This window comes from Podarcis cretensis, assembly GCF_951804945.1.
Source record: "Podarcis cretensis genome assembly, chromosome: 11".
Classification (NCBI taxonomy): domain Eukaryota; kingdom Metazoa; phylum Chordata; class Lepidosauria; order Squamata; family Lacertidae; genus Podarcis; species Podarcis cretensis.
Window position 1 is genome coordinate 596,955 of NC_137180.1, and position 23,758 is coordinate 620,712.

At 45.8% G+C, this 23,758-nt stretch overlaps 1 protein-coding gene across 4 annotated transcripts in view; it reads right to left on the reverse strand.

Moving 5' to 3' along the window:
* Positions 1 to 23,758, reverse strand: part of DOCK8 (dedicator of cytokinesis 8) — a 165,791-nt gene that overhangs the window by 83,642 nt on the left and 58,391 nt on the right. For all 4 annotated transcript variants that reach the window (XM_079995976.1, XM_079995975.1, XM_079995974.1 and 1 more), the window contains 8 exons: positions 22,855 to 23,017; positions 16,086 to 16,203; positions 15,593 to 15,663; positions 6,328 to 6,466; positions 5,432 to 5,533; positions 3,178 to 3,273; positions 1,749 to 1,983; positions 1,356 to 1,520 (listed from right to left, as the gene is read on the reverse strand). In XM_079995976.1, coding sequence (XP_079852102.1) covers positions 1,356 to 1,520; positions 1,749 to 1,983; positions 3,178 to 3,273; positions 5,432 to 5,533; positions 6,328 to 6,466; positions 15,593 to 15,663; positions 16,086 to 16,203; positions 22,855 to 23,017 — 1,089 coding nt within the window. The remainder of the gene's footprint in view (positions 1 to 1,355; positions 1,521 to 1,748; positions 1,984 to 3,177; positions 3,274 to 5,431; positions 5,534 to 6,327; positions 6,467 to 15,592; positions 15,664 to 16,085; positions 16,204 to 22,854; positions 23,018 to 23,758) is intronic.

The window sequence follows — 23,758 nt, forward strand, 5'->3', positions numbered from 1 at the left end:
CTATGTATTAGGTTCAATCCTTAAGTCATGGAAGCCTATGGGGTATGTCATTGCCCCTTGGCGAAAGATTAGACATCCACCTGATAGTGATGATGGTGCATTAGGGACGCGGGTGGCGCTGTGGTCTAAACCACTGAGCCTCTTGGGCTTACCGATCAAAAGGTTGACAAGATTCAAATCAACGCAACAGGGTGAGTTCTGGGGTGAGCTGTCTGTGGACAAACGCCGACTCCCTTGTCCTGAAAGCGAGATGAGTGCCACACCCCATAGTCGCTTTTGACTGGACTTAACTGTCCAGAGGTCCTTTACCTTTACCTTTTAGTGATGATGCAATTTCAGACATTGCATCACTCAACATACATAGCATTTACTATGTCACATACATCTCCTTATCTGGCTTATCCTCAGTGAAGCTGTTACCTTGTGCACCCTTAAGGTAAAGGTAAAGGTACCCCTGCCCATACGGGCCAGTCTTGACAGACTCTGGGGTTGTGCGCCCATCTCACTTAAGAGGCCAGGGGCCAGCGCTGTCCGGAGACACTTCCGGGTCACGTGGCCAGCGTGACATCGCTGCTCTGGCGAGCCAGAGCCGCACACGGAAACGCCGTTTACCTTCCCGCTGGTAAGCGGTCCCTATTTATCTACTTGCACCCGGAGGTGCTTTCGAACTGCTAGGTTGGCAGGCGCTGGGACCGAGCAGCGGGAGCGCACCCCGCCGCAGGGATTCGAACCGCCGACCTTTCGATCGGCAAGTCCTAGGCGCTGAGGCTTTAACCCACAGCGCCACCCAGGTCCCTATGTAACACTAAGTAACTCTATTTAAGCTGCAATTCTGCATACACTTAAAAAGGTAAAGGTAAAGGTACCCCTGCCCGTACGGGCCAGTCTTGACAGACTCTGGGGTTGTGCGCCCATCTCACTTAACAGGCCAGGGGCCAGCGCTGTCCGGAGACAATTCCGGGTCACGTGGCCAGCGTGACATCGCTGCTCTGGCAAGCCAGAGCCGCACACGGAAACGCCGTTTATCTTCCCGCTGGTAAGCGGTCCCTATTTATCTACTTGCACCCGGAGGTGCTTTCGAACTGCTAGGTTGGCAGGCGCTGGGACCGAGCAGCGGGAGCGCACCCCGCCGCAGGGATTCGAACCGCCGACCTTTCGATCGGCAAGTCCTAGGCGCTGAGGCTTTATTGGAGTTAAAACCAGCTGCACTCACTGCAATTTATTTCTGAGCACATATCCACAGGATTGAGCTATAAATGAGCAAAGAGAATGTCAGGACCTTCTTACTTGCTGCCCACAACCAGAAGGTTCAGTTCATAAGCAGCTTATTTTTACTAGAAGCCCAAAAGCAATACCTAGCCTGATAGCATCTCTCTGTACTTCAGGAAGGCGGAAGACATAGTAGACATAAGATGCTAGGAGACAGTTTCTGCCATGCAGGTCCTTGCTCAAGTCTTTGCTGTTGTGGAGGCTGTTCACTATCGCAGCTGCAGATTCAAAAGCAAACTGGGAGAAGTTGGCTGGAGACAAAAAGAAAATACTTAGTTTCTGATACATCAAAGAAAAGGTATAAAAGGATCCAAGTCCACTTTATCACAGACATTCCTCAAAACACTTTTCTTCCTATTTAAATCTTGCTTGATGTAGCAAATAGCATTTTTTTGTTAAACCAAAACAAAACGCTGCAGAAAGTATGATGGGGTTTGGCCATCAACAGCACCATTTTGTGAAATTACAATGATAAGTACCTGTCTGGCCAGCTATAACCATGGGCTGGACAGCCAACTGGAAGAGTTTATCCAAAACCAAGTGTAAAAACAACACAAGGGGCTCCAGGCGGGAGGAGTGCAAGCAGATAATGCTGAGTTTTAGTTCATGTTCAAGAGTGGTTTCTGTGATCTTCTCATTCAGCACTCGAATGGGGAATGCAACTTGGCTTTCTAGTGCATGGCACAGGATGAAGAATTTCTCGAGGTGATTGTCCTATAAATATAAGCCAGAAAGATGTATATGATGTGGGGAATCTATTACGTAACTTAGCTTCCACTACTAAATATTAATCCAAACAGAAAATGGAAAAAGGTAAGAAATCATAAAGGATCAATGTTTAATCATGTCTGATATTTCTCTAAAATTCAAAACTGCTTTGAAATACAAGACTAGACGCGTCATACACGAGGATTTTTTCAGGATTGTAATCTTAACTGCTTTACAGTGGTACCTCGGGTTACAGACGCTTCAGGTTACAGACACTTCAGGTTACAGACTCCGCTAACCCCAAAATAGTACCTCGGGTTAAGAATTTTGCTTCAGGATGAGAACCGAAATTATGCTCTGGTGGCATGATGGCAGCGGGAGGCCCCATTAGCTAAAGGTTAAGAACAGTTTCAGGTGAAGAACAGACCTCCAGAACGAATTAAGTTCTTACCCCGAGGTACCACTGTAGTTTAAAGTGAAAAAGCCAACAAAGCAATGAAACTAAGATTACATTTGGAGACTACTACATCATTCCTTTTATCCTGGAACAGGTTTTATTTCCCCATTTGAACTGCAAACCTATTCTAAGATACACATGAATAAACTTTGCTGAACTTAATGGGCACCCATATTCCATTACATACACACTCACACCCCAAGTAGCAGAAGAACTGGTTTGCGTGTGTTGGGGGTTCATGCCTAAAATGGTCTAATGGGAAAGGCTTATGAAGCACCCCTTCTGCTAATACTGGTATATGAACAGGCTCCAAGTTTACTGAAAGTTGACACCTTCTCCCTGGTTCTTTTCATGGATACTTGTAAGGGCAATGTACATGATTTCAATTGGAAGTTGTGACACCATTTTCATCTAGGGGGCTTCTTTGAGAACTTTGTTTGGAACACAACAGGACTACAAACCAGTCTTGCTCAGCACCTGTGCTGCATTGTTGTTTTTAAGACTCTAAAAAAGTCTCATGGAACTACACAAATAAGCAAGTTGCATTATATTTTAAGTTGGGTTTCCTTGAATAGGAAGCTGGTGACAACTGTAACTCAGGCTTCAGGTATTCCAACAATTTTTTTTTTCTAATGCCAGAATTTTTTTAAGCAAGTCATTTTATCCAAGCTATGAACTTGAAATAGCTTCTCTGATGCTTGGGATTTCAGTTGCCAGTCTCCAGGTAAAAATTAAATCCTCACCTGTGTGTGAACTGATGATATACCTTGCACTTCAATATTAAACACTCCCTTGTGTCCTTCAACCCATTTAACTGGAGGAGATTGTGGAGGAACTTTCTGTATTGAAGATAAAACAACTTGTTGATCAAACCACACACACATACACACAATGTATTCAAGATGCCAACACAATTCTACTAAGTTTTTGGCCTTTTTTGCAATTAACACTTAATGTTTACACCCAACATTAACATTTGCAATCCAGTGCAGGTCATTCTCAGCCTATCAGGTTGCTGAGATTATGGCACGGAATTTAATATGTCTTTACACTATGTGATTAATTCATCTGGGTTAAGTTTTTAACCAATGCTCATTGTTGAAACTGACCAAGACATTAGCTAAGAAAGTGCTCATGAGCAAGTTGCTGGAAATAATCATGATCTCCTAGTCTATACATGATTACATATGATTGTGTAAGCACAAAGGTGGGGGCAGATGAAGTTTTAAAACAAAATAAAGCAGTGTCTGGACTACTTCTCCCGTGTTTCATAGAAACAAGTGGCAGTGGCGGAATTGAAATCTATATCCATTACACCTTGTATTCCTAGAAAGTTCTCCCACAAACAGTGTCCCAAAGGAACATAAGCTGCAACATTCCTCTGAATATTAGAGCCTCATATTTGCTTGCTAACCTAGAGGAACAAACCAAATAATTCCATAACATAATTTTTAACATGAATCTGACTGAGCTGTAGGACCAAGTCATAAGTCCCATTATGAAAATAACCAAGTTCAGATACATGTCTTTTTTAAATGGCCGGCAATTAAGACCCTGTTTTGTTTCATGCTGGAGAACTAGATTATGCCTTTCCCCATATTACTTCCAGAGACTTTGCTGAGATTTAACATACATAGGGCAGGATCCACCTAATGAACCCCTTCAATGGGATTCCTATGCAAGGGATTTTCCAACCTTTCTTCCACCCTGTGTGGCTCTGGTGGTGCCAAGAGAACCTCAAGAACAGCACATGGCAGAAGAGGATTATTCTGCCTTGCAAGCTGATAAATTCATTTTAGTGCAATGTTGAATTCCACCCCTAGTGTATACACCCCTTGCATTTATATATGATACTCTATTTAAGTAAGGCAAATATTAGAATGCAGGTTGGCAACTTGTAGTGGGACATGGGTGGTGCTTTGGGTTAAACCACTGAGCCTAGGACTTGCCGATCAGAAGGTCGGCGGTTTGAATCCCTGCGACGGGGTGAGCTCAAGTTGCTCAGTCCCTGCTCCTGCCAACCTAGCAGTTCAAAAGCATGTCCAAGTACACAGAGATAAATAAGTACCGCTCCAGCAGGAAGGTAAACAGAGTTTCCTTGCACTGCTCTGGTTTGCCAGAAGCTGCTTAGTCATGCTGGCCACATGACCTGGAAGCTGGATGCCAGCTCCCTCGGCCAATAAAGTGAGATGAGCGCTGCAACCCCAGAGTCAGCCACAACTGGACCTAATGGTTAGGGGTCCCTTTACCTTTAGGCAACTTGTGGCCTGGACTTCAATTTATGCAGCCCCTTACACCTTGTTGTTGTTGTTGTTGTTAGAATTTATATACTGCCCTATACCCAGAGGTCTCAGAGCGGTTCACAGAACAAAATCAAAATACAAAATCACAAAATACATAATCAAAATAAAAACAAAACAAAACAAAAACACCCCCTAAAAAACCCCCACATTTTAAAAGGGCCTAGGAAGCTTCCTCAGTCTTCCATCTTATCAGAGTTCTTTTCTTCCTATTTGTTTCCCTCCTTATTTTCCCCAAAGTGTTTTCTTCTTCCTTTTAATAAGTTTCAGAACAATTGGAAGGAGTGGTATTTTATTTGATAAAAAATAAATGCCCCCCCAGGCATGCCAGAGGAGGCTGGGCCCCCTCAATATTCCGCAGTCTGGCAGGCCCCGTCAGGTTGCAGCTGCAACTAGGCCCTGTCGGGCTTCCTCCCACCATGTGACATCATGCATGCGTGCCAGGCCCCCCCCCCCCAATATTGGGTGGAACTCGGCGCGCCTGCCACCCCCGTCTTTTATCCTGGATGCTTGACTTGGGGGAAAGTCAATCAATTGACTTGGACAATCTTTATTCCAGGTTTGATAATGCAGAACACTTTTGTCTCTTGGTCCACTCTTGAGGGAAAGTGGCCCAGCTCTGCATTATACTGAAAATAAAGTCGATCGTGTCTGTTTAAAAGGGGAGACTGTTTCTTTCTGTGGTTTTTCCCATTACCTCTGCTGAGTGCATGGAATAGTTGGCAGGCAGTCTATCCAAGGCAACAGGGAGGCAATAATGGCCTGTCTGGAGACGATCATTTAACAGAATTGGCAGCCACTGAAGAAATGAATGGAAAAACAGTGTTATATCATTACTTCATGTGATGCTGGATACTGATCTGGCTTAATTATATTCTTGAGTAAAATATTTAAATACCAACTGAGATTGTATTCCTTCCTATAGTGCATAATGTAAAGACTTTTACAGTATAATTTCTTTGATAGCTACTTTGTAGATGTTATCTGGATCACTGCCACCATCTTTTGTTCTGTAAAAGTGATTAGTTCTGAACCAAAAATTACGAATAGCTTTTTAAGAGTCCAACCAAATGAAGGCAGATTACTCTTCTTGGTAGGCTATACATTTATACACCAGAGCTGCAGCTGCCCCTGGACGGAGTCATTCCTAGTTGGGATGACAGATGACATGCCACATGCCTATATGACAGGTGTGATATACATGTAAACCATGAGTTAGATGTGGGATTTAAGACATGTACCCAGTCCATACACTGTCATACATGCAACAGACACTGGCACACATGTGTCTCATTTTCTTGTCATTTGAACTATGCTACATATGCCTTTCACATATATACAAGTGTATTGCAACTATGTTTCTAGTGCACTTTTGTCGTACACATTACAAACATGATAGTGTGGTGGAATATATTTCACTCATGCTCCTTTGAAATCTTGCATCCATGCATAAGAAATTCAAATAATTTTGCCTTTGGTTGAAAAAATCTTTTGCAAGTTTTGCAGGGGGAAATTGTTACAGTGGAACGTTGAGCTTTGTGGAAAATGTCTATTTCCTTAAGAACTTGCCAACATGAACCAAAATTGACCTACTGAATATCCCAGGAGAGTTTCTACACAGGCTCCTTGCTTTGGCTGACAACTGATGTGGTAAAATGTGAATAGCAGGTGATGTTTTTCTGTGAGTTTAGCTGGCAGCTTAATTTTCACTTCTTCATAGAAATCAGGAGATCTACATTTGAAAATATAAAACAAAACAAATATACGTAGCAGTGTTAAAGCCAAGTAGCAGAATTCCAACTTGACAGAGGAGGTGGAGAGGAGCCTGTGAACCTGCAGCCTTCTCCTGACTTTTTAAGCACTATGCAGCCATTGGCAACACTGTACCTTCATCAGCCACCTCTGAGGAGTTCATATTTCAGTGCCACTATTTTTTTCAAAAAATCTTTGGTGGATCAGAAGAACAACTTTATTACATCAATTTCACCACTCCTTTTGCAGAAATATTCGCTGTTCAGGAAGACGGTAATTCATACACCTTGTTCATGAACACAACCAGTCCCACCAAACTACTCAATATCCATCACAAAGATGTTCCATCCAGCAATTCCCAAGTGATGGCTGTCCAGCCTCTCATGTTGGCAAAAGAGCACAGCCTTCTGGCAGTGCAACAGTTGGGCAAAACCTTCTGACTAAAGCAGCAAAAAGAAGCAGCAAGCCTTGCTCTACCCAGGTGACCCTTCCTGATAAAGAGTCTGATACTAGGAGAAAAATGAAGAGAATGCTCCCATGCTAAAAATGTTGCCTTGAAGATTCCTGCCTCTACTGATTCATAGCTTCAGGGTGAATCAGTGGTCCATCAAGACTGGTATTGCTTGTTTAATAGCACCTGGTGTCCTAGACCAGGCATGTCCAACTTCCAGCAAGGTTTGATCCACTTTCCAATATCAAAAACTGGTAGTGATCTACCACACTCTCCCATTGTTATTCTTCAACTTAAACATATTATATTTGGCTGAGCTTATGATAAAAATAACAACAAATGATAGTCGCTTCCATAAAACCTGAAGAGTTAGTTATAAATCAATATTTTTAACAAAATACATGCTACCTCCATCGGCTCTGCCTGCTCCACCCCCTGGCACAGGCCAAGTCCCAGCCTGCACCCCCATTTGCCAAAACAGGGTGCAGGCTAGGATCCAGTTCCTAATGGGGGGGGGTCTGCCCCTCCCCCTCCTACCAGGCAGGGTGCAGCATTTCTGCAGGCATTTTCCCCCCAATGTGTGTGTGGGGGGGGACAAGAAATTTTCCGCACCGGGTACCACCTGACCTTGGTTTGCTACTGACTGGGGGCTTGAGATTGACTATTCCCAACTGATTATTTTCTTCCCTTTGCCATCTAATATTTAAGAGCAACTGATGCAGCCATCTTAATCACTGATTTTCTTCCATAAATTGGCCTGTTTTTTTTAAACCCAACCCAATAATAATCATTCATTCATTTTAATTTCTATACCGCCTTTCATCTGAGGATCACAGGGTAGTTTACAATATAAAAACGCAAAAATACATAACCTAGTAACTAACAAAACAATATGTTTAAAAAAGCCACAGATTGTTTAATTAGCTAAAGGCCTGAGAGTTGAGGAATGTTTTTGCCTGGTGCTTAAAGATATGTAACAAAGGCACCAGGTGAGCCTCCCTGGCTATAGATTTTTTCTCATATATGAGGCCATAGATGGGTCAGCAAACTTTTGCAGCAGGGGGCCGGTCTACTGTCCCTCAGACCTTGTGGGGGGCTGGACTATATTTTTTAATAATAAGAATAATAAAAAATTATTATTTATACTCCGTACATCTGGCTGAGTTTCCCCAGTCACTCCGGGCGGCTCCCAATCGAGAGTTAAAAACAATACAGCATTAAATATTTAAAACTTCCCTAAACAGGGCTGCCTTCAGATGTCTTTTAAAAATCGGATAGTTGCTTATTTCCTTGACATCTGATGGGAGGGTGTTCCACAGGGTGGGCGCCACTACCGAGAAGGCCCTCTGTCTGCTTCCCTGTAACCTCACTTCTCACAATGAGGGAACTGCCAGAAGGCCCTCGGAGCTGGATCTCAGTGTCTGGGCTGAACGATGGGGGTGGAGACGCTCCTTTAGGTATACTGGGCTGAGGCTGTTTAGGGCTTTAAAGGTCAGCACCAACACTTTGAATTGTGCTTGGAAACGTATGGGGAGCCAATGTAGGTCTTTCAGGACCAGTGTTATATGGTCTTGGCAGCCACTCCCAGTCACCAGTCTAGCTGCTGCATTCTGGATTAATTGCAGTTTCCGGGTCACCCCACGTAGCCCCACCCCAAAGGTAGCCCCACGTAGAGTATATTGCAGTAGTTCAAGTGGGAGATAACTAGAGCATGCACCACTCTGGCAAGACAGTCCACGGGCAGGTAGGGAGCTGGTAGACAGCTGCCCTGGACACAGAATTGACCTGCACCTCCATGGACAGCAGTGAGTCCAAAATGACTAACAGGCTGTGCACCTGGTTCTTCAGTGGCACAGTTACCCCATTCAGGACCTGCCCCGCCCCCTCCCCCAATAGTACTTCTGTCTTGCAGGATTCAACCTCAATCTGTTAGCCGCGATCCATCCTTTAACTGCCTCCAGGCACTCACACAGGACCAAAAATTGCCTATGTAATCAGCCAGCCGGAAGGCAATGCCGCTTATGGCTAGTAAGCACCATGCCCTATCACATCTGAGCGAGTTTCTGCAGATGATGAATTGTATGTTTAAGAATGCAGCGGCAGAGCAGCAGCTGCTGAATCTACGCCAGGGCAAGAATTCTGTCTCTGCCTATTGTACTTCATTCAGCTTGTTAGTTCAAAAACTGGGCTGGCAGCTAGACAGTAAACCTGTGGCTGCACTGTACCAGGCAGGCTTGAGTGAATCGATTTTGGACGAGTTATCGAGAATAGGGCCTCTTGAATCCTTGGAAGAGCTTGTGCAATCGTCCTTGCAGATGGGACTGAGAGAGCACCAGAGGAGGCCTTTTCACCATATGTGGTGGGATTGTAGCAAAAAATTTTGAAAATTGGGAAATGATATATAATGAGTTGAAGAAAATGTTCCATTTAACATTTGTAAAAAAAAAAAATACGGAAGCATTTCTGTTAGGGATTGTAGGAAAAGACCTGCCAAGGAAATTGAAAAATATTTTCATGTATGTGACAATGGCGGCAAGAGTTTTAATAGCACAAGGATGGAAGAATGAAGACACTCCGACTAAAGTGCTAGATTGACATGGGTTTAAAAATAATGTGGTTTTCAGAGAGGTGGATTAAGAAAAGGAATAGAATTAGTAAAAAAACTTTTGGGAAATAAGGGAATGGATTTGCTGATTGGATAATGAAATTAGAATACAAAACGGGGAGGTATGAGGAAGTCGGGGAAAATAGGTTAGAAAATAAGGCTCGAAATTATACTTGTTGTCCTTTGTTTGTGTTTGTTTCTATTGTTGTTGCTTGTATTTCTATGTTATTGGAAATTTTAATAAATATCATTAAAAAAAAAAGAAGACACTCCGACTAAAGAACTGTGGCAGGACAGGAATGGAGATCTGAGACTGTGCGTTTCATTCTCGGAAGTTGAATTATACCATTAGGGAAAGAGAATTGCTTGCCATAAAGGAAGCTCTGGGCGTGTGGAGGCATCTGCTCAAAGCAGCCCAACACCCAGTAGAGGTGCACACCGACCACAAGAACTTGGAGTACTCGAGAACTGAGAGGCACCTGAATCAGAGACAGAGCCGATGGACAGAGTTTTTTGCCCAATTCAACTTCCGGATAAGATATGTACCGGGACACCAAAATCAGAGAGCAGATGCTCCGTTCCAAAAGCCTGACTACTTGGAGGGAGAGCCAGACACCGGGTTGAAATATATGTTGAAACCAGACCAACTGCAACTGGCAGCGGCATGGGTAGTGGACCTCGCAAAGTTTAAGAGGCAGACGGTAGCGGATGAGTTCGTACGAGATAAACTAGAAGCAATGTGAGGAAATGGGGACAGCATTGAGGGCTTCAGTGAGAAGGCACTCTGTTTCAGGGGAGGCACTCTGTTTCGGCGGAAGAACTTTGGGCTCGAGTGCTACAAGTGTCATGATAACCCTACGGCAGGTCATTTTGGATACTACAAGGCACTGTATCAGCTCACGAGGTGATTCTGGTGGCCAAAAGTGCGAGAAGAGACAAAAGAATATGTGAGAGTGTGAGAGACCTACCAGCAGGCAAAAACGCTGAGGGAAGCACCTTCCGGATTGCTACAGCTGCTTCCCACCCCACAAGGGCCTTGGGAGACAGTCGCAATGGATTTCATCACAGATCTGCCAGAGTCAAGGAAACAGACTGTGATATGGATGGTGGTGGTGGACTTATTCACAAAAATGGCGCAGATGTTGTGGACCACGTGTTTAAGTTGCACGGATTGCCATTGAGGGTTATTTCAGACAGAGGTACACAATTCACTTCGCTGGTTTAGAAGATGATACAGCTGTTGGACGTGGAAGCGTGCCTGACCTCATCAAGACACCCTCAAACCAATGGAGAGTTGGAAAGAACCAATGCGACGCTGCAACAGTACCTTTGCTGTTATGTTAATTATCAGCAGGAGGACTGGGTGGTCAAGCTGGGACTGGCAGAGTTCGCCTACAATAATGCTGTGCCGCGTCAACCCAGCAAGCTCCATTTGTAGCCTGCAGACAACACCCAAGAGCGTTCCCATACCCTTGGAGTAACCTGTCGGTGCCGGTGGCGGAGAACCTTGTGGAAGAAATGCAGACCTTAGACGGATTATTGAGGGAGCAGCTAGACACCACCAAGGCAGTGTACAAGAGGAGTGTAGACGAGCATAGACGGTCAGGGCCTGAGATCAAGGTGGGAGATCAAGTATGGTTGTACACCAAGGACTTGCCTCAGAAAGGGAGGTGCAAGAAGTTAGGACCACGAAGGGTAGGGCTGTTTGAGGTAGTGGAACAAATTAACCCTGTATCGTTCCAGCTCAAACTACCAAATTCTATGAAAATACACCCCATATTCCATAGGGCTCTCCTATCACCGGTCACACCAGCCCATCAATATCAGAAACCTAGACAACCTCCTCCACCACAGGTAATGGTGGAGGGAGAGGAGATATATGAGATAGACGCAATATTGGATTCTCAGCTCTGCAGGAGGAAGCTGCAATACTTAGTTGCCTGGAAATGTTATGGGCCTGAGGATAATTATTGGCAGAAGGCAGAGGATGTGCATGCCCCATTATTGCAGAGAGAGTTCCACCACTGTTTCCCGCACAAGCCCAAACAAAGAGGGTGGAGGGAGGAGGTTACTAGTAGCAAGGAAGCAGACTAGGTTACTAGTAGCAAAGAATCTCCAGAGGAAGAGGAATTGGCTGCACCTGAGTCTTCACCTCCAGAGGAGGAGGAATTAGCTGCATCTGAGACACCAAGAAGTAGGAGGCAATTAGAGCAGAGGCAGGCAAGGACGTGGCGTATATCTGGCCTGGGGGGGGTCAGAAACCAGTCGAGTCAACTGACTCCAATGGCGAAGGATGAGTTGTGGAAACTTGGACTGCTGTAAGCCTGTTATTGAGAAATAAACCTCAGCTACTTAAACTGCCGGGACGCAGGTGGCGCTGTGGGTTAAAGCCTCAGCGCCTAGGGCTTGCCGATCGAAAGGTCGGCGGTTCGAATCCCTGCGGCGGGGTGCGCTCCCGCTGCTCGGTCCCAGCGCCTGCCAACCTAGCAGTTCGAAAGCACCTCCGGGTGCAAGTAGATAAATAGGAACAGCTTACCAGCGGGAAGGTAAACGGCGTTTCCGTGTGCGGCTCTGGCTCGCCAGAGCAGCGATGTCACGCTGGCCACGTGACCCGGAAGTGTCTCCGGACAGCGCTGGCCCCTGGCCTCTTAAGTGAGATGGGCGCACAACCCCAGAGTCTGTCAAGACTGGCCCGTATGGGCAGGGGTACCTTTACCTTTTACCTTTACTTAAACTGCCAGAGTCTTGTGTGGGAGAAGCGCTAAACCTGACATTGCCCAAGATTGGTAGATTTGAGACTGGGCAATAGTTGGCCATATTGGCTGGTTGTAAAGATTTTTTTTAAGAAGCGTTTTAATGACTGCCTCTTTCAGCGGGTCTGGGAAGGCTCCCTCCCAGAGGGAAGCATTCACCACCCCGCAGTACCCATTGCCCAGCCCTTCCCGGCTTGCTTTTATTAGCCAGGAAGGGCAAAGATCAAGGAGACAGGTGGTCAGTTTTACTTATCTAAGCAGCCTGTCCCCTTCTTCGTAGGTAACAGATTGGAATTGATCCCATGTAACATAACTAGACAGGACTCCAGCACTCTCCCGCCCTGGCCCTGCTCCCACAGTGGAGTCTACCTCCTTCTGAATCTGAGTGACTTTATCTGCAAAAAACTTTGCGAAAGCATTGCAGGAGATCTTGCGGTCTGTACCAGGCTCCGGCGACGAAGGTGGTTCCGCTAAATTGTGAACCACCTGAAAGAGTCTCCTGTTGTTGTTTTCTGCAGATGCAACAGAGGTGGTGAAGAAGGTCCTCTTCGCCATCGCCACTGCCACTTGGTAGGCTCCAGATTGAGCTCTAGGCTGTGTCTGGTCTGATTCAAAATGAGTTATCCGCCACCGGCACTCTAGCTGCCTCAGCGATTGTTTCATTGCGCTCGGCTCAGGGGAAAACCATGGGGCTGTCCAGGCTCCATGCAATCGGAGAGGGTGCTTCGGAACCAGACAGTCAATAGCCCTGGTTAACTCCGCATTCCAGAGGACAACCAGGGAATCAGCTAAGAGGCCATCAACATGGGATAAAACATGCCCTACCACTCCCTGGAAGCCAACTGGATCCATTAAGTGGCAGGGGCGGACCATCCAAATCGGTCCCACCTCCCTGCAGAGGGGATGGGTCGCAGAGAAGTCCAGTTGCACCAGGAAGTGACCTGACCATGGCACTTCTTTTGTTTCGCTTTTACTTAGTGTCAGATCACCCACAACTGTAGAAGTGAACACCAGGTCTAAGGCATGTACACGGCTATGAGTTGGGCCAAACTTATTCGGGGACAGTCCCATGGAGGCCATGCTTTCCACGAAGTCCCAAGTGGCCCCTTGTAAGTTTGTGTCGGCATGGATGTTAAAATCCCCCAGGACAACCAAACTAGGTGTCTTCAGGAACACATCCGCCATGACCTGAAGCAGCTTGGGCAGGGAATCCTTGGTGCAACAGGGAGGTTGGTACACGAAAAGGAATCCTGTACTGCCCCTATTGCCCAACTTCCAGAACATGCACTCAGAAAACTGGGTCTTCCCAATAGGATGCCCAGTGTAAACTAGTGACTTCCTAAAAATCACTGCAAAAAATCCCACCCTGCCCACATGACCTGGGTTGCTGTGCGTAAGAGAAACCTGGTGGACAAGCAGCGGCAAGGACAGGCCCATCTGCTTCATCCAACCAAGTCTCTGTCACACATGCTAGGTCAAATCTTCCATTCACAATCAGGTCGTGGATGGCAGTGAATCATTTATATGGCATTGCAGAGCAACATTTTCAGGTCATGTGGGTTTCCCTTGCTGATTCCAGTATCCTTCCAGTCCCTGGAGGCAGGGATAGTCTTCAAAAAACAACTAAACCTGCCTCTTCAGTAATGACACGGTCTGGTCCTGGCGTAATGGCTCCTCTTGCGCATGATCACTGAGATCAGGTGTCCCAATACATCCCCCCATGGCACCTGCCCCAGCTATTCTGTTGGCTGAGGCCCACGCCCAGGCAGCCCTGAGCCTTTCCCCTTAAAAAGCAAAATACAAACTATACAATAACTTAACAAAATATTGAAAGTAAAAACAAAGCAAGAACCAATTATGCTAAAATTAAACTACTCCCCACCCCGACTAAACATTTGTCCCTCTCCAAACAAAAAGAAAATAATAAAATAAAATAATATTTTTAAAAACCCACCATTTGAGGTGCAGCAGATTAAGAACACTTTTTAAAATTTTAGAAACATTTTTGCCACTTGCTGCAAAGAGCTGCTCAGGGTATTAGTGAGTGTAGGCCCTGCTCCCTAGGCCCGATGGAATTGGCTGGAGGAGGGAGCGGTCTTCCCAAACACTCACAGGAGCAGCAGCAGTGCTCTGGAGCCATCTCTGGAGCCTCTTAAGCTGTGGCAGTGAACAAATTTCACCTGCCCACAAAGAGGCCTGAAGGTGCTTTGCTTTACCTGCTCCAGTTGTCATCCCAATAGCTGCAGTTGGGCTTCTCCAGCCAGACAGGTGCCATGCATGGCTGGGTAGGAGGCTGAGTTGGCCAGCGAAGACAGAAGCAACAGCCCTGGCAGAGGAGCCGTGGATGGAGGTAGGGCAACTGGGGCATCACTGGAGCTTTTACTCACCACCTGCTGCTGCTGCTGCTGCTGCTGCTTCCGCTTCCTGAGAGGAATCGCAGAGAAGACAGAGCCACCCGCCAAAGCACAAGTGACGGCCGCAGCCACTGCAACAACCCACCTGAACGCCATGGGAGGAATGAAGGAGGGAGGCAGACATGCAGGTGGCAATGAAGAAAGTGTGCGGAAAAGGGGCACGGAGAAGGAAGGAAGGGCAGACTGAGGGAGGAGAAGGAAAGCGCAGCAGCAGCAGCAGCAGCGTCACACACCCCCTTCACAGCGTTGCCCGGCGTGGGACAAGATTGCTCCGTCCCTGAGGAGTAAAATGCCGCCATGTGAGGGAGAGGGAAAGTACGTGCGTGCTGGCAATCCACGTGGCAATTCCCAGACCATCCGCGGGCCAGATCTAGAAGGCTGTTGGGCCCAACTAAAGAATCATGGCAAGGAAAGTTGATAGACTATGCAGAACTGGCAAAATTGACATATAAGCTACGGGACAAGGATAACTGTGACTTTAAGGATGAATGGGAACCTTTCACAAAGTATCTGAAGACGCAACAAAGTGAAGTGGACTCCTTGGCAGGTTTTGAATAAACATCCACAATTTTTTTTACTGATAATAATCAGCTAAACAGTTTGAGGATCTATACAACTTTGTAACATGCAGAAAATAGCAATATTAGAGAAACCAAAGACTGGAACTGAGGGAAGTTGAGAGGTGGGGTGGGGGTGGGGTTCTGGGGGGGGGAGGGGGAGGGGGAGGGAGGAAAAATGGGGGGGAAATAAGGATATGTTTTTGGATAATATGTCTTGTTATAACTTTGAATAAAAAATAAATAAATAGAAGGCAATTGGGCCTGATCTGGACTGCGGGCCTTAGTTTGCCGACCCATGCCATAGATGGTAATGATAACCTTACTTGTTATGATATGTAACAGGTGTGCAAACTTCTGCAACAAATTCTGGACCTGAGGATTTCCCAAAAATGACCTACATGACAAAACATAATACATTAAACAACATTAATTAAAAAGTGACCAAGACATAAAGATATGGTTATAACATAATGCATCAGTATTAGGCATTCATTTGAAGACAGGGTCAGGTTTGGATCAGGCTCAGGTCATGTAAATGCTAATTTAAAATATAAAAACTAAAGTAGACTTGTTAACAAAAATGGCTTTAATTGGTAGTACATGAACATTTTAAAAATATTTATTATTGCATTTAGATCTCACCATAGTTGATTTCAGCTTTTATTAGCTTGGCTACTATCTGATCTGTTTTGCCACCTAGTAAATATATGTTGTTATAAATTGGCTCAGTCTTACCCTGAAATTAATGGACTACTTTTAAATTTAAAATGCTGCCTATTTTTATTTTGGCTAGAAATGTACAATAAACAATCTTACCGGCATTGCACAGGCAGGGTCTTCTCCACACATAAACTGTATCTTAATGGTAATATTCCGGCCTGAAGCCAGGCGGTTTGCAAAATTCAGCCGTTGTGGATACACATATAGAAGATTTCTGGGGAGAAATGAAATTTCAGAAAACCAAGAGATAATTTTATGTCACTTTTGTATTTGTTTAGAATTCTGTCCTGCCATTTGATACCCCAAATATTCCTGATGCAGCACATGTGAAAGGAGTTGAGGTGTCACTCCTGATGGTTTTAACTTGCCCCACACTGCACCAACTTGGGCCCCACACCATGGGTGCCCAGCATGCATACACAGAATCATAGAGTTGGAAGAGACCACAAGGGCCATCGAGTCCAACCCCCTGCCAAGCAGGAAACACCATCAGAGCACTCCTGACATATGGTTGTCAAGCCTCTGCTTAAAGACCTCCAAAGAAGGAGACTCCACCACACTCCTTGGCAGCAAATTCCACTGTCAAACAGCTCTTACTGTCAGGAAGTTCTTCCTAATGTTTAGGTGGAATCTTTTTTTTTGTAGTTTGGAACCATTGCTCCGTGTCCACTTCTCTGGAGCAGCAGAAAACAACCTTTCTCCCTCCTCTATGTGACATCCTTTTATATATTTGAACATGGCTATCATATCACCCCTTAACCTCCTCTTCTCCAGGATAAACATGCCCAGCTCCCTTAGCCGTTCCTCATAAGGCATCGTTTCCAGGCCTTTGACCATTTTGGTTGCCCTCCTCTGGACACGTTCCAGTTTGTCAGTGTCCTTCTTGAACTGTGGTGCCCAGAACTGGACACAGTACTCCAGGTGAGGTCTGACCAGAGCAGAATACAGTGACACTATTACTTCCCTTGATCTAGATGCAATACTCCTATTGATGCAGCCCAGAATTGCATTGGCTTTTTTAGCTGCCGCCTCACACTGTTGGCTCATGTCAAGTTTGTGCTCAACCAAGACTCCTAGATCCTTTTCACATGTACTGCTCTCAAGCCAGGTGACACCCATCTTGTATTTGTGCCTCTCATTTTTTTTGCCCAAGTGCAATACTTTACATTTCTCCCTATTAAAATTCATCTTGTTTGTTTTGGCCCAGTTCTCTAATCTGTCAAGGTCGTTTTGAAGTGTGATCCTGTCCTCTGGGGTGTTAGCCACCCCTCCCAGTTTGGTGTCATCTGCAAATTTGATCAGGATGCCCTTGAGTCCATCATCCAAGTCGTTGATAAAGATGTTGAATAAGACCGGGCCCAAGACAGAACCCTGTGGCACCCCACTAGTCACTCTTCTCCAGGATGAAGAGGAACCATTGATGAGCACCCTTTGGGTTCGGTCAGTCAGCCAGTTACAAATCCACTGAGTGGTAGCATAGTCAAGTCCGCATTTTACCAGCTTCTTTACAAGAATATCATGGGGCACCTTGTCAAATGCCTTGCTGAAATCAAGGTAGGCTACATCCACTGCGTTCCCTTCATCTACCAGGCTTGTAATTCTGTCAAAAAACGAGATCAGGTTAGTAGCCGTGTTGGTCTGCCATAGTCAAAACAAAAAAAATTACTTCCAGTAGCACCTTAAAGACCAACTAAGTTAGTTCTTGGTATGAGCTTTCGTGTGCATGCACACTTCTTCAGATACACTGAAACAGAAGTTTCCAGACCCTTCTATATAGTGAGAAGGAGAGCCAGACTGATACCCAGAGAGAACAGAGCCAGACTGATACCCAGAGAGAACTTGCTGCAAGACAGACCCAAAAAAGAAAATAACAGAACACCTCTAGTCATCACATACAGCTCCCAAGTTAAAACAGTACAACGCATCATCAGAGATCTACAACCTCTCCTGGACAATGACAGTTCTCTTTCTCAAGCTCTGGGAGGAAGACCTTTCATTGCCTACAGACAGCCACCCAATCTTAAACAACTCCTAACCCACAATAATACTACAACCAGACCTAACACGGACACTGGCACCAGAGCCTGCAATAAACCCAGATGCCAACTTTGCTGCCACATACACCCGGACAACACCATTACTGGCCCCAACAACATCACACATACCATCTCGGGACTATTTAATTGCTCATCGTCTAACATTGTGTATGCCATCAAATGCCAACAGTGTCCTTCAGCTCTCTATATTGGACAAACAGGCCAGACCTTACGCCAAAGAATAAACGGACATAAATCAGACATCAGGAATCACAAGACAGAGAAACCAGTAGGAGAACACTTCAATCTCCCAGGACATTCTATACAAGATCTCAAAGTAGCTGTTTTACTACAAAGGAATTTCAGAAATAGACTGGAAAGAGAAGCTGCTGAATTGCAACTTATCACCAAACTTAAAACCATGGAGAGTCCTGGTCTGAACAAAGACCTTGGATTCTTATCTCATTATACATGACAAAGCCATTTTTCACCTTCACACCCCTTGCTTTTTCCTGTAAGACCTATTGCAGTCGTTAAGAGTCGTCAACAGGCTCATCACAGCTATCTGCCAATCACCCATTCCCACCACCCTTCTGAGTAATACCCCTCCCCACCTTCTCACTATATAGAAGGGTCTGGAAACTTCTGTTTCAGTGTATCTGAAGAAGTGTGCATGCACACGAAAGCTCATACCAAGAACTAACTTAGTTGGTCTTTAAGGTGCTACTGGAAGGAATTTTTTTTGTTTTGAGATCAGGTTAGTCTGACATGACTTATTTTTCAGAAATCCATGCTGACTATTGGTGATGACAGTATTCCTTTCTAGGTGCTCACAGACTGTTTGCTTAATGATCTGCTCCAGAATCTTCCCTGGTATTGATGTCAGACTGACTGGGTGGTAATTATTTGGGTCCTCTCTTTTCCCCTTTTTGAAAATAGGGACAACATTTGCCCTCCTCCAGTCTGCCAGGACTTCGCCTGTTCTCCAGGAATTCTCAAAGATGACTGCCAGTGGTTCTGAGATCACATCTGCCAGTTCTTTTAATACTCTTGGATGCAGTTCATCTGGCCCTGGAGACTTGAATACATCTAAACTAGCCAAGTATTCTTGTACTTTCTCCTTAGTTATTCTGGGCTGTGTTTCCTCTGCTGAATCATTGGCTCCAAATTCTTCAGGTCGGGCATTGTTTTCTTTATCGGAGAAGACTGAGGCAAAGAAGGCATTGAGGAGTTCAGCCCTTTCTGTGTCCCCTGTTTGCATTTCACCATCTTCTCCTCTGAGTGACCCCACTGTTTCTTTCTTCTTCCTTTTGCTACGAACATACCCATAAAAGCCTTTTTTGTTGCTTTTAACCTCTCTAGCAAGCCTGAGTTCATTCTGTGCTTTAGCTTTTCTGACTTTGTGTCTACACGTGCTGGCTATTTGTTTGAATTCCTCTTTGGTGGTTTCCCCCCTTTTTCATTTTTTGTACACATCCTTTTTTAATCTTAACTCAGTTAAAAGTTCTTTAGATAGCCACCCTGGCTTCTTTAGGCACCTTCCATGTTTCCGTCTCATTGGTATTGCCTGAAGTTGTGCTTTTACTATCTCCCTCTTAACAAACTCCCAGCCATCATGAACTCCCCTTCCTTTTAGTATTACTGTCCATGGGATCTCACCCAGCACTGCATGTTCAAGTGCCACCCACCTGGACCGGGGCCTGCACCTCTGCCATGAGGACTCTGGCCGCTGCGCAACCTCAATCTGTGGCCATAGTGGGCCCCCACAAAGGCCCCATGATGAAGACACAGGCCTCAGCCCAGTCACCACCATGGCACCTGAGTGCTGGTGAGTGGCGGTGGCAGGGGAAGAAGGCTGGGCAGTGGTGACAGGGCAGAATGCTGGGTGGTGCTGGGGCGCCACAGTGGTGGGGGGGGCAAAGCTAGTGGGGGCAGAGGCTGGGCACCCACAACAAAAGAATTGTGGGTGCCAAGCACCCAGTGCCCGCTGAAGTTGGCACCAGTGCCCATGACTCACTTCCATAAAGCAGCTTGATAGACCTCCATCTTGGTATTAGACATTAGCATCACATTCTCCCATATCCTTTTGGAGAACTGAGCCAGACAAAGGCCGCTGGCCTCCTTGGCATTTCTCTGGATTATTTGGGGGTGGGCAACAGAGGAATGTATACTTTGATCCAAATTATTGATTTTAGAAGCAGAAGTTGCAGGAAGGAAACAGGGATTGCTGAGAGAATGTGTGTGTTGAATGCAAATTATGCTTGTATGTCTCTGTGTGTGATGAATGCATGCATTTGAGTGGGATGTGCTGTACTGTGTGAGTAAGATAGGGATGCCCACTTTTGTCTTGGTCACACCCACTGCTGGCTTGCGACCCCCAAAGGAAATCTGGCCTTCAAGCAAAAATTAATAATCTTCATCTGTATTCTAGGACTTGCACCCCAAATTACTGAGTACACAGAACAGTGGTATGGAAACAGTAGGTTAGGCAGTTTCAGTCATTTCTACTAGAGAAATAAAACTTCAGCAGACCTCTGCAGGGAGGTGGGACCGATTCGGCTGGTCCGCCCCCACCACTTAATGGATCCAAATGGTTTCCAGAGAGGGGTAGCGGATGTTTTATCCCATGTTGATGGCCTCTTTGCTGATTCCCTGGTGGTCCTCTGGAATGCAGAGTTAACAAGGGCTATTGACTGTCTGGCTCCGAAGCATCCTCTCCGATTGCATGGAGTCCGGACAGCCCCATGGTTTTCCCTGGAGCTGAGGGCAATGAAACAATTGCTGAGACAGCTAGAGTGCTGGTGGCATTTTGAATCGGACCGGACATGGGTTAGAGCTCAACGTCGAGCCTACCAAGTTGCGACAGTGATGGCGAAGAAGACCTTCTTCACAGCCTCTATTGCATCTGCAGAAAACAGTAGCAGGAGACTCTTTCAGGTGGTGTACAATTTAGCAGAACCACCTGCTCCATTGGGGGCCAGTACGGGCCACATTATCTCCTGCAATGATTTTGCAAAGTTTTTTTGCAGATAAAGTCACTCAGATTCAGGGCCAGGGTGGGAGAGTGCTAGAGCCCCATCTAATCTGTTACCTCTGAGGATGTGGTCAGGCTGCTTAGACAAGTGAAACCAACCACCTGTCTCCTTGATCCTTGCCCATCCTGGCTTATAAAAGCAAGCTGGGAAGAGCTGGGCAATGGGCTTGGTGGGGTGGTGAATGCTTTTCTCTGTGAGGGAGCCTTCCCAGACCCGCTGAAAGAGGCGGTTATCAAACCGCTTCTTAAAAAAAAATCTTTAGATGCGGCCAATATGGCTGTGCTGGTCCTGAGGGTTAACTTTGCAGCGAGGTCTGAGTCCAGTCCAAGGTCGAGGGTGCGGTATGGAGGCTGTCCATCAAAGCTGAAGCTGGGTCCAAGGCAGGGAGTCGGGTGAGGTCAGGAACTCTGGCAGAAGAGCAGGACAGGGTGCAGGAACAGGCTATCAACAATGTTGCTCCTGTAACCTGGGACTGGGGCTGGCTGGCTTTTATCTGCCCCGAGGCATAGGGCGGCCCCGGTCCACAGGTGACTCGCCTCTCCTGGCCTGGAGGTGAGCACTCCTCCTGCGGGAGCTTAGCTCCCTCTATCTCTCTGCCCTGAGCCTCTGCAGCTCAGGAGAGGCTGGAGGGTTACTGGACCCAGAGGCAACCTCAGCTTCCCCTGACGGGGTAACTGTGCCCCTGAAGGACTAGGTGCGCAGCCTGGGAGTCATTTTGGACTCACAGCTGTCCATGGAGGCGCAGGTCAATTCTGTGTCCAGGGCAGGGTATAAATAAGTTGTTGTTGTTTTGAATGCAATGGGTGTTAATATCTGGTATGCACACCCTCTTAACATTTCACAGGTGGAAATGAGCACAAAATGTACTGTGTGAGACTCTTGTTTTCATGTCAAGGATCACTACCACATTGCACATCCACTGCACATTTCAAAAGTCTCAGCCATTTATAAGCTGTGTTCATTCATTCATAGCCTATTCTGCACAGACGTATAAGCAAGCAGCACACTGAATAGACACAGGGGGGAAACACTTATTTGCCTCATGATAGGCTGCTGACTGACTATTCAAAACAAACCTCATTAGTTGAATTGTGCAATTGCAGGCAGCGTGCTGGATGATGCACACAGACTCAGGACAGATGGCAGTTGTCTTCCGTACCCCCTGCCTAGTATCACAGATTTAACCTTTCAAGACCAGCAGGTAAGATGGGGAGGAGGTCCCAGCAATTCTCCTTATCAGTATTTTAGAGCATCCCCCCACTCCCAATCTCTCCAAATGTGGACAACCATACATAAGCAGAAGTCAGTGGCTATTCTGGGTAAATAAAGACAGTTGGGATATATGCAGAGGGGCACTGAACATACAAGGAGGACATTTTTAATCCTTTCAAAAACTTAACATTTTATCCCAATAGTTCACAGTTGCATCAATTCTCATAAAAGGAGGCAGATTTCTTTATGGAAATGCAGTGGCTCCCAGGAAAGGGGCAAAACTTTTCTCAAATCCTCTCCCAGGGTGCATCTTGACTGGGCCACCCCACCCTACATGCAATAGTTCTTCTCTGTCACTAGAATTACCACAAATAAAGTTTGAGGAGGCATTCAGCAACCTCAGCTAGTTATACTTCAACATTTATTGTCTGATTAACTTTGCTATGAATTACTTTCCCCGTATGTCTTCAACAGCATTACCTGGTAATGCCAACTAGACAAGAGGTCTAGCTCATTTGATTTAGATGTGGGTCCTAATCCAGGAAGAGAATGGATTTACCTTGATCATGTTAATCCTCTTACCTATATACAGTATGGGGGACATAGACTTCTCGTACTGGAAACTCCAGAATCTCTTTATGAGGCCGACTGCGGTTTTCAGGGAATGGCTTCACCAGCAACAACTCTGGGCTGAGACAGCAACTGAGACCTTCTGAAGCAGGGGAGATCTCCAACTTGAGCAATCCTTTAAACAAAATATAGTAACATGAAAGACAAATGCTTTATTAAAAATAAACAAGACAGAAGAAAATGCCAAATCTAACAAATGAGACAGGTCAATACACTCTGATTCACATATAGTCTCAGCATGTACACAGCCTGAGATGGCTGAGAGTGTGAACACTGGGTACACCATCCTCCACAGGATATTTAGCATGAGGTGATTCTCACAGGACCACCTGCCATTTGATGCAGTGGGGAACAAATAGGAATGGGGAGGAAAGGTAAAGCATTGATTAGGGAAAATTATAATGACATGACATGAACTGAGGTAAGGTAGCCTCAGCCTCAGCCCAGGAGAAGGAATGCTAAGAGAAGCCCGGGGTGGCAAGGAGAATAGATGACTCCTTCAGAGCAAATACAGTACTCCAGCACAAATCCCCAATAGCAGGAATACTGCTTGCCTGCTCCAACACCTGAGGAATCCCAAGAAACAAACTTGGCCAGGTTTGGATAATCTTTCTCAGCTTGACAAACCAGGGTTTATGAAGCAGGGAAGGCGTGCTGTGTGGAATGCTCTTCCTTCAGCCATCATCTTTAGGTATTTCATTCCTGACTTGTATTAATCCCAATTTCCTCACTGTGTCCAAAATGGTGGACAGTGGCTTAATGTCAGTGAACAAACCAGGATAATAAGCCATCACTTATGGAACTGGGAAAGCCTGTCTGAATCCAGTCACTGTATATGGCTGGACCTAGCTTTATT